At 47.4% G+C, this 13,290-nt stretch overlaps 1 protein-coding gene across 1 annotated transcript in view; it reads right to left on the reverse strand.

Annotated features, from left to right (window-relative positions):
• Positions 1–13,290, reverse strand: part of CPSF3 (cleavage and polyadenylation specific factor 3) — a 244,970-nt gene that overhangs the window by 169,886 nt on the left and 61,794 nt on the right. The window contains exon 7 of the mRNA XM_078647825.1: positions 2,974–3,124. Coding sequence (XP_078503951.1) covers positions 2,974–3,124 — 151 coding nt within the window. The remainder of the gene's footprint in view (positions 1–2,973; positions 3,125–13,290) is intronic.

Genomic DNA, 13,290 nt, shown 5'->3' on the forward strand with positions numbered 1-13,290 from the left:
AGAGTGGGGCTCAATACAGAGCCCTGAGGAACCCCCACTTTCAGGATGGGGGCCGCAATGGGAGGGGTCCAAACGTTCTGGCTTCTGTTGTCAAGGAAGGAGGTAAGCCATTCTAACACAGAGATGCCTATTCCAAGTTCTCGTAGCCTCTCCAGCAGCGGGTCATGCAGGACGGTATCAAAGCCCGACCTTGTTTAATATCTATGTGGCTCCCTTTGCCAACCTGTTAAGGAGTTGTGGGTTTACCCCCATCTCCTACGCTGATGATACCCAGTTGCTCTTTCCATTTGCGAAGTTTTCTCCATCAGTGCAGACCACCTTCTCAGGAATGAGAAGTATCTCGCAATGGAGGAGGAGTAATTTTCTTCAGTGCAACGTGGGAAAAACGGAGATCCTGCTCTTTGGTGAAGTCCAATTATTATGGACCCCTAACTGGTGGCCAACTGATTTGGGTACCCCTCCTGTTCCGAAAACCGGTGTTAAAAATCTAGGCGTTCACCTTGAACAGTCCCTTACCTTGCTGAAAAATTCATCCCTTATACACCCCAGGTCTCTCCGTTCAGGATCCAAATCCCTAGTCGAGGTACCTGGAATTAAAAGGGCCAGACAGGGCGGGAAGTCCCTATCCTATCTGTGCCCGCCATTATTGGAACAAGCTTCCTTTGCAACTAAGACAGTGCACGGATTATCTTCATTTTAGTTAACAGCTCAAGACCTTCCGTTCGCGCTTTTTTTGAGGTACATATATGATCATTAAGTGGCGAGTCCTGGATAATGTGCACACTTTTTTGTCACATTTAAACTACAGTTTAATTAATGTTCTGGTTCTGCTGGATGCATGTGCGGGCCACTCAGAGTGAAATAATAACCATAACCAAAATTTGGTAAAATGGGTTTGAGAATTCAGAACAACATTATACAACCCCCCACCCCCAGAAGCTGAGGAGATGATACATTCCGGGAGTTTGAAAGACAAATTGCCAGGAAGCGCCGGAACATCAACACAGACTACTGTGAATAACTATAGAGACAAGACGATCTTTTTTCTTTTAGAAATATAGGTGATGAGCAGGAAACAAAGAGGAGCAAGTTCGTTAAGCACTTGTATAATTACTCGGCTCTCAGCATAAAATGGCAGGTCTATAGGCATTATCCTACACCTAAATAGCGCTCATTAGATCAACCTGGTAAAGATAAAGGGCACGGCCAGTACTGTAGGTACACAACAGGTCAGTACAAGGTTCCCAAAGTAATTCTTTAGAAATATATGCACGCAAACATCGCCTTGATACACTACTACAGGAACAAGCACAGCACGAAAGTTAAAGTGACCGCGAGACAGACAAATGTAAACAAGAGCGGCCACTCTAATTAGAAACAGATGGCCCCTGCGCCCCGCTGCTTGCTCCTGCAAGGTGGATGCCGCCACACGCACAAGTGTTAGGAAGGTGGAGACCGATTCCAAAAGGTCATTTCCTACAGCAGCGCAGGCGCGCTGCGCTAGGCTCGACCTAAAAAGTGTTATGCAGGATGGTAAAACCACTTACTTGATCTACAATGCACAACATTAGAAGACAGTTATATTTCTTTGCCTCACAAACACACTAATACCTGCTGCATCATCACCCTATTAGATTATAACGCTTACTAGACACTATCTTCCTCCCTATGGGTTTGGTTCAGTGACGTACACTTAAGAACTTGGCATATGGCATACCTAGTGTAATGGGTTCAGGTTAGACAGGAAGATTCAGCAGTGCTGGAGGTGCTTCCCTATCGATCAATGGAGGAATATCTTGGCCAGCTGCTGACAACTGCATTATATATTGATACTATAAGATGAAGGCTATAATGAGGCTACACTGGCCCAAGTGAATGCACACATTAGTTAAGTCTCAGATGGCCAAGTATATTACACAAGCTGAAAATTCCATTGGGTGGAATGCAGTGTTGCCTCTCTGTACTGATATATCCAAGCAAAGAAAACAAGTGCTTCATTACATCTTGGCATTGTCTAGAAAATGTCACTCAGTTTTAGACTGCATGTTAATTATTAATATAGGTGAACTGCGCCTTCACCTATATTTTTTCTTTTCTTCTCCGTTGTCTCAGATGTAATAATACCTTGGTGGACTGAATTCATCTGATATGGCAATGCATCAAGCGTGTCCTTTCAATAATAATGAGGCCATAGTACTGACTCATTAGCAGGAGGCTGTCACTGTGTTAAATGGTACATAAGACTTGCTCTGAAAGGATACAAATTTAGTTAAGGTACTTTCTGCAAACTAATGGAAGTGTAACGAAGTCTTATCGTTTTATACAGTGCTACATAAAAAGGCAGACCAAGAATCACTCACTAGCAACAGTGAAAGTACCTGGCCAATTTTCTTGGGGGTGCTTGTTCCATTGACTGTTGTATATGTTGACTGATTATTCTACTATTATCTTCTTCGAAGGACAAAGCACTACTTTTTTTGCCTTGCTAAATCTAGGACTACAGTTTTAGAAAACCAGGTTGCCTACCACACTGCGCAGCAGGTCTTTGTTCAAGCCAAATATATACACATGGTTTGCATGAAGCCCGTAAATCTAGAATTTACAATAAATTGGGAACTTAACCCCTGGAAGTAGAACAAAGCCTTCTTGCCTGAGGAGTCACAGTATTTAAAGCATTAGCTTGTAAGTGCTAATATGGAGGCATTAAGACATCGTGCAAGTACACACTTGACAGAATATCAGAATGTCCTTCAGCACCCTTTACATTCCTCCTAGCTCCCCCAAGCACTTCACCGAGCAAAAAGCTGAACTCTGACACAAGCTGGAATTTGCCAATGTGGAAGTAGCTTCATAAATAAACTAGATAATATTCAAAGAAGATTTTTAATTATCATTCTAAATATAATTAAATACAGCACACATTTTACCACATGCACATCAGCATGTCATAACAAGATGCAGCAAGAATCATACCTAAAATCAAAAGCAGCTCTTGAGCACGTCCTAGGGCAAAGACCGGAATGAGCCCTCGGCCACCCCGATTCACAATGTCATGCACCGTGTTACAGAAGCGGGCTTCCCGCTCCTCCCGTTTCTCATGGATATGGGTGCCATAGGTGGATTCCTGAGAGAAGCAAAAGCAGTTGCCTTTATTACAAAAGCCCAATAAAAAACATCCATAAACTCAGTAACTAGTTCAAAGAACACGCAGAGTGAAGATGGACTTTATATACTACAAGCAGTATTTGATTGAAAGCGTCAAACAATTTGATGTGCGCTACATTATCTTATTTGTAGAGTCAGAAAATAGTGTAAAAATATGATTGACCTCTGTTCAGAAGCAGAGAACCTCATATTTTAAAGCAATATGCAATGAAAAACTGATAAGAGAAATAAACAGTACAGCCGGATAACTGTTTGCAGATAGAGATTTCAAAAGGCCACCATATAAAGAACATAAAAATACTATCATACTCAATAAAGAAGGGGGGACGGAGAGAAACAAAGTGAATTTTTATTTATTTATAATAATTTGTGTACTGCGTTACATTGGGATGTTGACAGATGAGAGGATGTTTGAGGTGTAGTGCTAGTAAGTTTAGTCACTCAGATGTGGCACAAAACGTGGTTTTGATGTTTTGGGACCATAAAAGATTCAACCCTCTCAAATGAGGTACTTTATGGCGGCAGTATAATTTGTCCAAGTATATTAAGGTCAAACAATTGCATTGCTCAAAGCAGTCATTAATTTCTACATCTCCCCCATTCCCTCCTACAGGAGCAGGATCTCTCTCCACGTCAGAATCCCCACAAAAATAGCTATTTTCTCCATAGGGCCGGATACTTCTACACAGTATTCCACACTTTAGGGCCACACACCCAAATCACTGCACATATAAATATATTGACTCTAAGCTTTCCTGTGGAATATTCCCCTTCCCAGTAACACATTACAGCCCGACTCTAAGTAAACTACTCACCTTCACATTCCTAGTGTTAGATAGCATGTACCATACAATGCAAGCCAAAGATAGCCCATGCTATGGCAATACAAGACATTTTAATGCCAGATAAGCATTGTAATATTACCACACAGAATAGGATGCTTCTATAACAATAATCCACCCCGCGCATGATCCTACTATGCACCCCTACTCATGCACCCCCCTGCCCAGTGGTTGATCAAGTCCGGTTCTTACTAGTGCCCCATTGAATGGTTTCTTCCTTAACCCCTTCAGTGCTAATGACAAGGGTAACTCGTCATGGAGTTTCCATTGATTTCAATGGAAAGTCAATGGGAAGAGGGGGATGTACCTTAGCAGCCAAGTGGTTAACAGTCTACCAGAACCAAAGTGCCATGCAGACTTCTCAATGTAAACCCAGTCTCCTCCCTACACAGTATAAGCCCCTCAGTCACCAAAATGAAGTGCTGAAGCACAGTACAATCACCACCACAATACTCAATGGAATAAATTACCAATGGCTTCCAATATGCAATATTTATGAGGCACACAATCCGTAGAAAAGTCTACATATAGTGCATTATACCACTCTATACTATTATAGACCGATTTACATTAGACTATGCTACCAAACATGGCCAGAAAGAAACATCTTTCAGACACTCTACATTACTAAATCAAATTCAAAAGTGTATTATCTATACAATGCTCTTGAACGAACATGCAAATCCTAATGTGCAAATAAAAGAATAATAACACTGCAAATCTTGCTGCTGCGTGTATTATCTATGGAACTACAAATGCTAAATCCCTAAATGAATTAGGGAGGCTAGAGGTCCTGAAAAAACAGTGATTAACATAATGAGGCTTCTAAATACCAGAAGAATTACAGTCCAAAAACTCCTTATGAACTTCAGATTAGTACCCATGTGAATGGGTATTTCCTAGAGCTGGTTTTGAAGTATTCCTTCGAACTGTACCTTCTTACTTCTATTTCACTATTGTGAAAATTCCTGTTACCCTGTAGGTGATGTTCCACAGAAGACTTGGTACCACTTGAATTTCCCAAATGCAGTGGTCTCTGTATTCTAAGCAAGAGATGCAGCCTGCCTGGAGCACTGCACCCTTATGACCTGCGTGTGCATTTATCCATTGTAACCAATATGCTTACTTAAACTGGCCCTTCCCTTAATATATATCCATTCTAATCATAGGCTGCACTCCATCCCTTAGCACATACACATTATATTTATAAATATCCAGGGCTACTGAGCAGTGCCTACCTCAAAGAATGATGATATAATGCACACAAATTCAATATGTATTATGTCACAAGGACAACCCTATTGTGATCACGGGGACCAGGGTCAGCATTAACTATGTAAACAGAGAGCACTGGGGGTCTATTTAGCATGTGGGTACCCCTTTTTCAAATGCATGGAGACCATCAATCAATCAATCAATCTGCTTCTAACAACCCAGTGGTCAGTTCTCACTTGGATTGCATATACAAAATAAAAAAAAATACTCAGATGGCGAAGGTTCCTATTATATATTATCCAATACATACGCAATGGCAGTACGATTTAATACCAAAAGTGCAGAGGACGCGGAATGACGTGATGGACTTGAGTGTGGATCGCCGGAGACGTCAGGAGGTGACTGGCACCACCCCCCCCTCCCTTCCGCCCACCAGATTGCATGCCATGAGTGAGGGGCTAGGTTGGGTGGATGCTTGGCGACATATGCACCCTGTAACCAAAGACTATACGTATGTCTCGGCAGTGCATGGCTCGTTCTCACGGTTGGACTATATGTTTTTGCCTGGAGAATATTTGTGTAGGGTGAAGGGCGCTGACATCTTGCCAAGGGGCCTGTCCGACCACTCCCCGGTTTCGATTACAATAGATCTCCATCGGAAACGGCAGCCGTTTAGATGGAGGATGTCCTCGTGGCATCTCCTTAAACCGGCATACGCTAAGCACTTACGAGAGACTATTGACCATTATTGGCGGGAGAACCTAGTGGAGGGTGCCGATGTAGGTGTGGTGTGGGAAGCTATGAAACCTACTATACGGGGAGTCGATATTGCATGGTGCTCGGCGGCCCGTCGACAGCGACGGGAACAAACTGCGGAGGCCGCTGCCCGAGTAGCGACCCTCGAACATGAACACAGTACCGGTGGTGATGGGGTGGATCTGCGGCTGCTCCTGCAGGCACAGCAATCATATGCGTCCCTATTGCTAGACGAAGCCAAACAGGCGTGGCTCGCCACCAGAAGTAGGGTGTATCAATGGGGGGACAAGTCGTGTTCCATGCTCCATAGATTGTGCCAACACAATTTCCAGCCCCTCGCACTACCGGGTCTCACGAACGACAACGGAGACGTTCTAACCGACCCAAACGAATTGGCGGCAAGCTTCGCCACGTACTTTACAGACCAGTATGCCCCACGTGACCAATTGCCTGAGGGCGACTTAGCCCGCTTCTTCGAGGAGTTCCCACCGGTGCCGGTGTCGGATGAGACCAGGGAGGCCCTGGATGCACCCCTCACGGCGGAAGAACTGGGAGACGCGTTGGGGCAACTCAACGCCGGTAAGGCCCCTGGACCAAACGGCTACCCATGTGAGTTTTTTAAAAGATTCCATGTGCAACTGGGATCGCACTACCGCCGAGCGCTGGAAGCGGCCCGTACCCGGGGTCTACTGCCACCGGACTGGCGCCATGCAGAAATAGTAGTCTTTCAGAAGCCTGGCAGGCCCCCAGATAGCCATGACTCCTATAGGCCCATCTCCTTAATCAATACTGAGGCTAAGATACTGGCCAAGGCCCTAGCGAACCGTTTGGCTCCACACATTACTGCCTTAGTCCATTCTGACCAGGCAGGCTTTATGCCCCGCAGGGCGACGCGACACAATATCAGGCGTGCGCAGGCGGCGATCGACGCTGTTGGAGCCCTGGGGGACCAGGCGGCGTTGTTGCTGGCCGATATCAACAAGGCCTTCGACTCGGTTGGCTGGTCATACCTATTTACTTTGCTATCTTGGCTCAACTTAGGCCCGGTCTTCCTCTCCTATATAAAGCTCCTCTACACTGATGTTACAGCCTCGGTGCGGGTCGCCGGGGCGGTGTCAGAGACATTCCGCATAGGCCGTGGGACCAGGCAGGGCTGCCCGCTCTCCCCCTATCTTTTTGCACTGGCCATGGAGCCCTTGGCGGCGAGAGTGCGCCAGGATGCGCAGATACGGGGCTTTGTATGGAACACTACCCTGTCGGACAAGATCGCGCTATATGCGGACGATGTCCTCTTTTTCCTCACTGATTTGCATCGCTCGGGCCCACGTGTCTTGGAGATCATGCACCAGTTTGGAGAGGCCTCGGGCTTGTATCTCAATCTCCACAAGTCCACCCTGTGGGTGCTATCAGGAGACCCGGTGACAGACCCTTGGGCCTCGGGATTGCGAATGGCCACGACTGGGCTGAAATACCTCGGAGTGTTTCTCTCGGACTCGGTTGACGCTGCCTGGGACCGTAACCTGCAGCCCGTCTGGGAACGAGTTCAGTCGGACGTCAAAACTTGGTCTCGAATGCCCCTGTCAATCTTTGGCCGATCTGCCATTTTCAAGATGGTTGCGCTCCCGCGCCTACTCTACCAGTTGCAAAACCATCCGTATCCTATTCCACCTCGGTGGTTCAAACAGGTTAATTCAGTGCTGGGCCGCTTTCTCTGGGCGGGAGGCCCTGCCCGGGTGGCATTGCGCACATGCTTTCTGTCCACCTACTGTGGAGGCCTGGCCACCTCGGATCTGCAGTCGTACTACCAGGCCGCTCACCTCCTTGTTCTGAACGAATGGTGGTACTGTGACGGTGGGGACCCGGCCTATGCCCTAGAGCGTGCTTTGATGGGCGATAACTCGCTCCATACCATCCTATACTCACCCCGACTGCGTGCCTCGCTGCCAAGGGTTACCAGACTCGTGTTTGCTATATGGCGACAGGCCTTGCGTCGCGTGGGCTGGTGGGGCCGACTGACCGCTGAAACACCTTTATGGCGGAACGGCATGCTACCTGAACTCTCTAAATTGCCAGGCTTCGATGGCTGGGATGCGATAGGTATCTCGCAGTTAGGTCAAGTGATGTCTGGTACGTTGCTCAAATCCTTTCAGGCCCTCAGTGCCGAATTTGATATGCCCCAATCTCAATTTTTCCGGTACCTTCAGTTCCGACATGCACTGACGCCCAGCATTGCCAACCTTGACTCACTCCCTGACTTTAGCCCGATCGAGGCGAAGGTCTTCATGGGTGATCTTGGGGACAAAAAAGTATCGCGCATTTATCAAACCATGGTCACCCACTGTTCCCCTACTCTTCTCTCACTGAAGGCGACTTGGGAAGTAGACCTCGGCCCCTTGGACGAAGATGACTGGCGAGAGGCCTTGGAATCCCCGAGGGGGGCGGCTATCGCAATGCGATTCCGACTCATCCAATTCAAGATTCTCCATAGGGCATACTATACCCGAGAGCGTCTGTGGAAGGCGGGCCTGATTGGGTCCCCGGAATGTCTGCGGTGTGGGGCTGAGGTGGGTACGCTACTTCATACACTGTGGTCGTGCTCTAGGCTGGTTGGCTTCTGGAGGGGTGTTTGGGGCTGTCTGTCTGAGGTGTTGGGCTGGACCCTCCCCCGTACTCACCGTCTGGGACTGTTGCACGTCCTGGAAGGGGTTGGTGGCAATACTTATAAGCGGCACCTGCTCCTACTGGGGCTGGTGGTGGCTAAGAGGGACCTGGCCCGAGCGTGGAAGAATGTGCGCCCCCCCCCCCTGACTGCATGGAAGGCTGGTATGGACTTCTGTATGGGCCTGGAGAGACCTATATTTGAGGCGCGAGGATGCCCCCGCAAACACTTTAAGATTTGGAAGAGGTGGGCAGACTATAGAGATCTGACACTGGACCCTCCGGTGGAGCCAGAGGAGGACCTCTAGCCCCGTACTGGCTGGCAGGGCCCATGTCCACGCACATTACCCACGTCATAATCTTACATCGTTACGGTTAGTACACACATGCATGGGGTTCGGGTGGGTTCCGGGTGGGATCGGGGAGTTGGGTGGGTAGGTAGCAGTATAAGGTGAAGGTGGGGCAACTGTTTTCTGGTATCCTTAATTGCATCATCTTCTTGCTTGGACACTTGGTTAAGTGCTGTGATTGTATCGTAATGTTTGGTGGTGTAGTCCTGACTGTGGGCTGCCACTATATTTCATATGCTCATCTTCACCAATAAACTAGTTGTGAAAAAAAAAAAAAGTGCAGAGGACGCAGTGTTTAAGAGAGCATAAACACGTAAAATATATACACAAGACACCATACGTTCTTCCTGGTTCATTACATAGTTTTTTGTCATGCACGTGCGTACAGCCATTGCACACTCTGGATCACAATTAATGTGGGAACCAAGAGAGATACTGTCAATGTTTCGACCCTCTCCCCCATCTGAGTGATAGGGTATCTTCAGGACCAAGTCATCTGGCTCAGTACCATTAAGGAGTATGTTCTGTGACTTAATAATTGACTCAAGTACATACCACCACAATTAAAAGGACGTCTACATGAACAACACCCTCTGTAGAACAAATATTTTGCCACTTTTAGGGCACTTCCACAAGTGCCTCCCTGGTCATTCGACTCACTACAATATAAATTCCAAGAGAATCCAGGGAGCAAAGAATCCACCACTACGGTTTCAACAAGCCAGACCTGACTTGCTCAGTACTACTTCACCTTGGCATGGTGAACACCATCTATCTCAAGAGCAGGCAACTAATGCCTTTTGCAGTGAGGGAAGCGCTCTACAAATTTCAAAAGATTTGTCCAACAGAGGAGGTTGTAATTCACTTAGACGTCCTTTCGATTATGGTGGCGTGTGCTTGAGTCAATTGATATGTCACGCAAAATACTCCTTAATGAAACTGAGCCAGATGAATTGGTCAGGGAGAGACCCACTCACTCATGGTAAACAACGTTTACCACAAAACTTTTTCCCCGCAGGGTATCACAACGCGGTCATTGACAGTTTCTCTTGGTTTCCAGATTAATTGTGATCCACCGTGTGCAATAACGGTCCACACATGTATGAACAAAATCTATGTAATGAACCAGTGAGAGAGTATGGTGTTGTATGTACATTTTTTATGCATTTATGCACCCGCTTAAGCACTGCATTATCTGCACTTTTGGTATTAAGTCTTACTATCATTACAAATGTATTGGATAATATATTACCGCAACAGAAATCTGCTCAGTCATTTCCCTTACAAGAGTACCAAGGCTGATATCAAAGTGTTGGCGCCACTCCATTAAGGCCACATTCAACGGAATGCATTCAAAGCAACTCCCCATGATCAAAACAATTCAGGCTTTTTCTCTGCAAAAAAGAAAGAAAAAAAAGTCCAACATATAATGAATTTGATTTGTTGTTTAATTAAACTTCAGAAAAGTAGTAAATACAACTTTTCTGAAGTTTATTACACTACTCTCCTGGCTGTAATAATTAGGGAGCATATATATATTTCTTTTTTTTTTCAAAACGTTATATATTCATTACCAGAGAAACAGAACAGGAACGATATTCCTAAAGTAAATGCGCAAGAACAGACTCGCTTTGTGTGACCTTAAATACAGGAGGCATTTTACAGTCACAGAGTGACTAAACACACACACACACACATACACACATACACCAGAAGGCTACAAATATAGATGTATGCCTCAGTAAGCCAGAAATAGGTGATAGAGTAAACTAAATAGCATTGCAAAAACTGCACAAATATATATCAAATGAGCGACTTACTTTCAAGCTCAAAAACAGAACTGTCCTACAAAAAAAGGCAAGAATTAATTTCCTTTTTCTTGCAAAGATGATATGGGAGGGACAAATTCTCACATTCATACATCTCAGTAGTCTGTCTTCCCAAATTCTCATGGATTAACCAATTCGAGAGTGTTGATGAATTTAGTTTAGACAGCACTCTGATGTCCAAGTAATGCTAATTTAGCCATCATAATGTCATGCAAAAGGGCTATTTTTTTTGATATTTCAACTTTATTCAGTATTTTAAAACAGCAAAGAAAATTCATTGGCAGCAGCTCACAAAAAAACATGTACAATGGGTCAAAATCAGCAGTGCATATGGGAAGTATCAGTCCACTCCAGTCCGACAATACAGCATGTGTGGCAATAATATCAACTCTTAAAGCAGTTTGTGTACCTGGGTTCACGGCGGGATCATGTTGAACCAATTCCCCCATATTTTAGGAAACAGTTCTGGAGAACCCCGGGATTCAAATAGAACCTCCTCTTGGGCGCCGCACCAGTCCAACCCCCTCCTCCATCCTCCCACCGTGGGTGCCACAGTGCGTGTCCAGTGTCGCGCTATGTCCCTCTTGGCCACGACCACTGCCATTCCTAGTAGGCGTTTATCCAACCTGGAGCCATCCAGACCATCGAAGATCCCCAACAGCATTCGCAACGGGTCATGAGGAACCTCCCAACTCGGGGCCTGTGAAAGCTCCTGCTCCACTCCTTTCCAAAACCTCTCCAGCACCGGGCATAGCCACACCATGTGGTAGAAATCGGCCTGAGATTGTCCACATCTCGGGCAGTCTGGGGAGGGTCGCAATCGGGCTCGGAAAAGCCTCTCTGGGGTGAGGTAAGCTGTGTGTAAATAGCATATCTGCACCAGGCGCAGCTTGGATGATGTGGTCAGGGTACGTGGGGCCATTAAGGCGTCCCTTCAATCGGCCTCTTCTAGGGGTCCCACCCATCCCTCCCAACAGGTGCGCAGCCGATCTAGGGACGAGTGGCTATTATTTACGAGGGAGAGGTAGATTCGGGATACTCTTCCCCTTCCCAGATTCCCCATCATCACTTGAGCTTCTAGCAGGCTGAACTCTGGGAGGGTGATTGGTGAGGGGAGGTGTGCATGAATGGCGTGGCGCAGCTGCAGGTATCTAAAATGCTGGGAGTGGGGGGGGGGGGGGGGAAGGGCGTGGCGCTGTTGCAAGTCTGCAAAGGCACGGATGTGGTCCCCCACCCAGACATCTCCAAGGACCGACACACCGATAAGGTCCAAACGACGGAATCCACTCAAGGACGATACCTCCTGGAGCCAGTTGCCATGCCAGAGTGGTGTCTGGCGAGTAAGTTTGCGGTCCCATCCTGTGTGGCGCCGGGCGGCGCGCCAGGCCAGAAGGCCAGCTCTTGTAATTGGCGCAATGGATTGTGGCACCAGGCATCCATAGAGGAACGCTTGGATCTGTGAGAAGTCAGTTTCTTCCAGTTCCACTCGGTACGCTTGGTCGGACCAGCCGCCCGCGTACTAATCATGGACAACAATCAGTTTAGTGGCAAGGTAGTAGAGGTAGAGGTGAGTCACCCCTAGGCCTCCATCAAAGGAGAGGGATGCTGCTGTGTGCTAGGGAGATCCGTGGTCTTCCGCCACCCCAAAGGAATCTGGATAAGGTTCAGTCGAGCTCGCGGAACTAGGTGCGAGATAGGGGGATGGAAATGTTTTGTAGGGTGTAGAGGAAGCGGGGGAGCACCATCATTTTGATCAGTGCGCTTCGTCCCGAGGGATTAAGGGGGAGGGTTTGCCATTTTTTAATGTCTGATAGCATTCGGGCTACCAGGGGCGTGATGTTCAGTGCCCATTCCAATTCCGGCAGGAGGGTTACCCATATCCCCAGGTATTTAACCGAGTGGCGTCTAAGGGGATGGACGACCGCCAGTGGAAACATTCCCGGAAGGGATGCAGCGAGACCAGGGTGGATTTGGCCGCATTAAGCCGAAGGCCGGAAACTCTCTCAAATTCGACAAGGATCGGCAAACATTTGGGGCCCGAGGTCGCCGGGTCCGTCAAGTACAGGAGCACGTCATCGGCGTAGAGGACTATTTTGTCTATGTGGCTCTCATTCCAGGCCCACCTTTGGACAAGGGGGTCCTGCCGGATGAGCGTTGCCAGGGGCTCCATCGTTAATGCGAACAGAAGTGGGGAGAGGGGACACCCCTGGCGCGTGCCTCTGCATATCGGGAATGCCTCCGAGAGCAACCCGTTGATCAGCACCCGGGCCTTGGGATTCGCGTAGAGAATCCCAATGTATCGGTGGAACAGTGGGCCAAAGCCCATCGCCTCCAGCACATCTTGGAGATACGCCCAGCCAACCGTATCAAAGGCTCTCAAAGTCGAGAAAGAGGAGGGCCAAATATGGGGACAGGCGGAAGCGGTGGGCCAAGGCCAAGTAAGAGGCGGCGGATGCAATGACTGGTACCTCTGGC

Source organism: Lissotriton helveticus, chromosome 6 (assembly GCF_964261635.1).
Source record: "Lissotriton helveticus chromosome 6, aLisHel1.1, whole genome shotgun sequence".
Lineage (NCBI taxonomy): Eukaryota > Metazoa > Chordata > Amphibia > Caudata > Salamandridae > Lissotriton > Lissotriton helveticus.